General features: G+C 40.5%; 1 protein-coding gene across 1 annotated transcript; it reads left to right on the forward strand.

Moving 5' to 3' along the window:
- Nucleotides 1-1854: 1854 nt before the first annotated feature.
- On the forward strand, nucleotides 1855-2991 carry LOC149158100 (uncharacterized). The gene has a single exon (XM_089433877.1). The coding sequence runs from the start codon at nucleotides 1855-1857 to the stop codon at nucleotides 2989-2991; it is 1137 nt and encodes a 378-aa protein (XP_089290003.1).
- Nucleotides 2992-3500: the final 509 nt, after the last annotated feature.

A 3500-nucleotide genomic window follows, 5' to 3' on the forward strand; every position in this document is an offset into this window, starting at 1 on the left:
AAAACCACCAAATCAAGCATGTTATCATTGGTCTAGGTATTTTACTATCCATCCATCTATCCTTGCTAACTCACCTTTCATTTGTCCCTTAAATTGTCATTGCACTAACTGGATGCAATGTTCTCTCAGCTCCATCTCATCCTGCAAGCCTTCAAACTTCGCTTGCCTCTAGCTCTTCTAAGATGATCTGTTATATAAGCCCACCTCATGTACTGCATTTAATTGGTCCATTTGATTGTCATTTTCCCATGAATCATGCCACATTCACCCAATGCCATATCATCCTGCGAGCCTTCATCTTCTCTTTCTTTTGGCTCTTCCGAGGAAGGTATTTTGGGATGAGATGTTTGTGGGGACCTCCCCACGCTGATGTGCACCAATCCCGTCCTTTCTCCACTACTACCTTGTCCTGCTCCATGTCAACTCAACACCATGTCACCTTGCAACCTTTAAAAAATCTGTTTTTTTCTGGCTCTTCTGGGGTGATGTGGTTGTGGGGACCTTTGTGCTGCAAACTTCTGCCAGTGAACGTGTGTTGTGTCTCCTACTCCACATCCTCCCGACACTATGACATCCCTAAACTTAACCTTTGTGTTTGTCTTCATGACTTCCAAGGATCATCCACTAGGGTAAGATGTCCCTCCTGAGATTTTATTGGTTCACATGGTCCATGCACTAATCCCATCCTGCCAGTTGTGCACACACATGGCCAACCTTGTATATTGATTGTGCTAAGGAGCCTTGAAATTTGACTTTTTCCTTCATAACTTTGATTGTCAATAACTTTTGTCTAGGAGGTATTTTTCAAACTTCAATATATGATTGGAAATATCTTTATGAGATCTATCCATCTAGACCACTTTCAAGAACTGATGAGGACATCTTCTTTACTATCAATGGTTCCAAATATTAGTGACTTTAACCACCTTTATCAACTCCTTTGATATGCTTATCAATCTGCCTATGGCACCAATGACCATGGTGACTCAATGAGAACTCTTTTGACATCATCTAATCACAACTACTTTGCCGATACTTTTCCAACATCCTCCCAATGCCAATAAAACATTTGACATCAATGAAAACATATTCGAACAATATCCCCCTTTTTAATTGATGGAAACACCAAAAACATAGTCATAAATGCAAAGTGTACATCTCTTTCTTATCATACTTCTCTCCCTTCTAGTATTGCCCCTTCTTTGGTGTGCCTTTCTCCCTTTGACATTAATGGAAAATAACTTAATTTTCTCCCCCTACAAAAAATCTCCCCCTGTCTTGTTGATCCTGTGGACCTGCAAACTACTTCTTCATATGTTGAAAACTTTAGGTATGTATGATTTGATCTAAGCAACTGCCTTTTGGTCTTGTGGAGAATATTTAGTTGAAAGGAGAGTGAGTAAACACTCCCACTCTTTTCCTTAAGTAGTTAAGAGGGATCTCTTGCTAAAGTAGAGTTGTGCTGTAGAACAACCCCCCATTTCTAAAAATGTTTACATAAAATTTTTAATAAGAAATGGGTCCCTTCTAAAAATCAACTTAGTTAAGATTTGTGTGTCCACAAATAAAAAATTGGTATTAACCCATCATAAGAAAAAATCCTTATTAAAAGGCCTGACGAAAATGAAACATTTTATAAAAGCCTTTTAAATAACAATAAAGTCTTCCTGGAAGGCCACTTCAGAGGCCTTCAAAATTATAGAACAAGGACTTGCTTGGCAGGTGGGGAATGGAGAAAATCTGCGGATTGGCAGGGATCCGTGGGTAGGGTGCAACGATCTTTTTGCATTATCCCCTGGTCTTCTCGCTCATCTAGATACAAAAGGAATCCATAGATTAAGTCAGATAGCAAACATGGAGTTATCTTCCATTTGGGGACACGCATGGAAATCTGAAGAGGAATTGGGCATTGATCCCATTTGGAGAATCGAGTGGCAGGTTTTCATTCAGGAACTCAAGCGGTCAAATGTCAGAATAAAGGACAATCCAGATTCCCTAGTGTGGGCTCATGCTGAGACAGGTCTCTACTCCCCAAAGGCTGGCTATAATTTCCTGATGAAGAGAAAGGGATGGGATCCTCCTGTTTGGTGGGCAAAGCCTCTGTTCAAACTGAAATGCCCCAAAAAAGCCAGAATCTTTCTCTGGTGTGCGCTAAAAAACAAGATCCCTTCTTGGGAAATCCTTCAAGCACGCTTCAAGCAGGGGCCGAGTAGATGCCCTTTATGCTTTGCAGCTTCTGAATCCATCCCTCACTTATTTGTGGCATGCTCCTTTACTAGACAAGTCTGGGATGAAACAAAAAAACTCTTGAACATTAACTCCAGATGGGAAGGGGAAGATCTCCCTTCAGCTTGGGAATTTTGGTGGTCCCACTATCCCGAGAAGAACCTGAGAAACCTTCCTCCTATCCTTTGCTGGGGCATTTGGATTGCCCGGAATCGTAGCATCTTTAAAGAAAAAGCAACCCCGGTGGAAGTAATCGCAATCCAAAGCTCAGCCATCCTTGCTAGCATTCCTGAGCCGGAAGGCCCTCCATCCATGATCCAGCGGAAGGAAATCCTTATTAAAGAAGGTATTCCTTGGGCTTTCTTTGACGGGGCAGCACAAAACAACTCCACTGGAGCTGGAATTATTATTCATCTTAGTCCCTCGCACTCGCTAAAAGCCTCAGTGGGTCTCGGGATGGGCACAAATAATTTTGCCGAACTATCAGCCTTAAAACTTCTCCTTTGCTGGCTCATTCATAGACAGGTCCTCACAGTTCAGATTTTTGGAGACTCTTCAAATGTTGTAAACTGGGTCAATGGAAAATTTAGATGCCGGAATTATATGTTGATGCCTCTGTTAGAAGAAGTTCAAAATCTAAAATCTTTATTTACTGTTTTCTCTCTTGGTCATATTTACAGGGACAAAAATGATGAAGCAGACAGGTATTCTAAAGCAGGTTTACAACAGGCTATGGGTTCGTGGAGGATAACAGAGCAGGTCTAGGACCAGATCCGTGAGACGGATCTGGCCCCTTACACATAATGTTTTTTTGTTCATGGCTGTAAGTGCTCCAGGATCAAATGGACATATTTTTCTGGTACTGGCTGCACATGATAGTTTTGCTTTTTCATTTACTATCTCATCTCTGTTTAAATATGAAGAAGCTCGACAGAAACCTTTGGTTTTTTTATTATGCGGGTTGTTTTCCTTTTAACAAGGAGACCCAGACATTCTAGACAGTCTTAATTATTTTTTGGTATGGCTATTCAGGCCGAGTTCAGAAGAACTTTTGGGCTTTTGTAAAAGACATGTTTGATGACATCATGGAGAAGGATTGTTTATCTTTCTGCCTCAAGCAGTTTTCTGCTGAATGTTCATTCATCTGATTGTAACTTTTTTATTTTTATTAATAGAAAAGTTCGGCTTTTTTCTTCGGAAAAAAACAATAAAGTCTTCCTTTAGTGAATATTATAAAATTATTCTTTATTGTGATAAAGCGATCGGAGATCGCA

This window comes from Pinus tabuliformis, chromosome 5_2 (assembly GCF_031772625.1).
Source record: "Pinus tabuliformis cultivar Carrire ecotype Pingquan chromosome 5_2, CPIR1, whole genome shotgun sequence".
NCBI lineage: Eukaryota > Viridiplantae > Streptophyta > Pinopsida > Pinales > Pinaceae > Pinus > Pinus tabuliformis.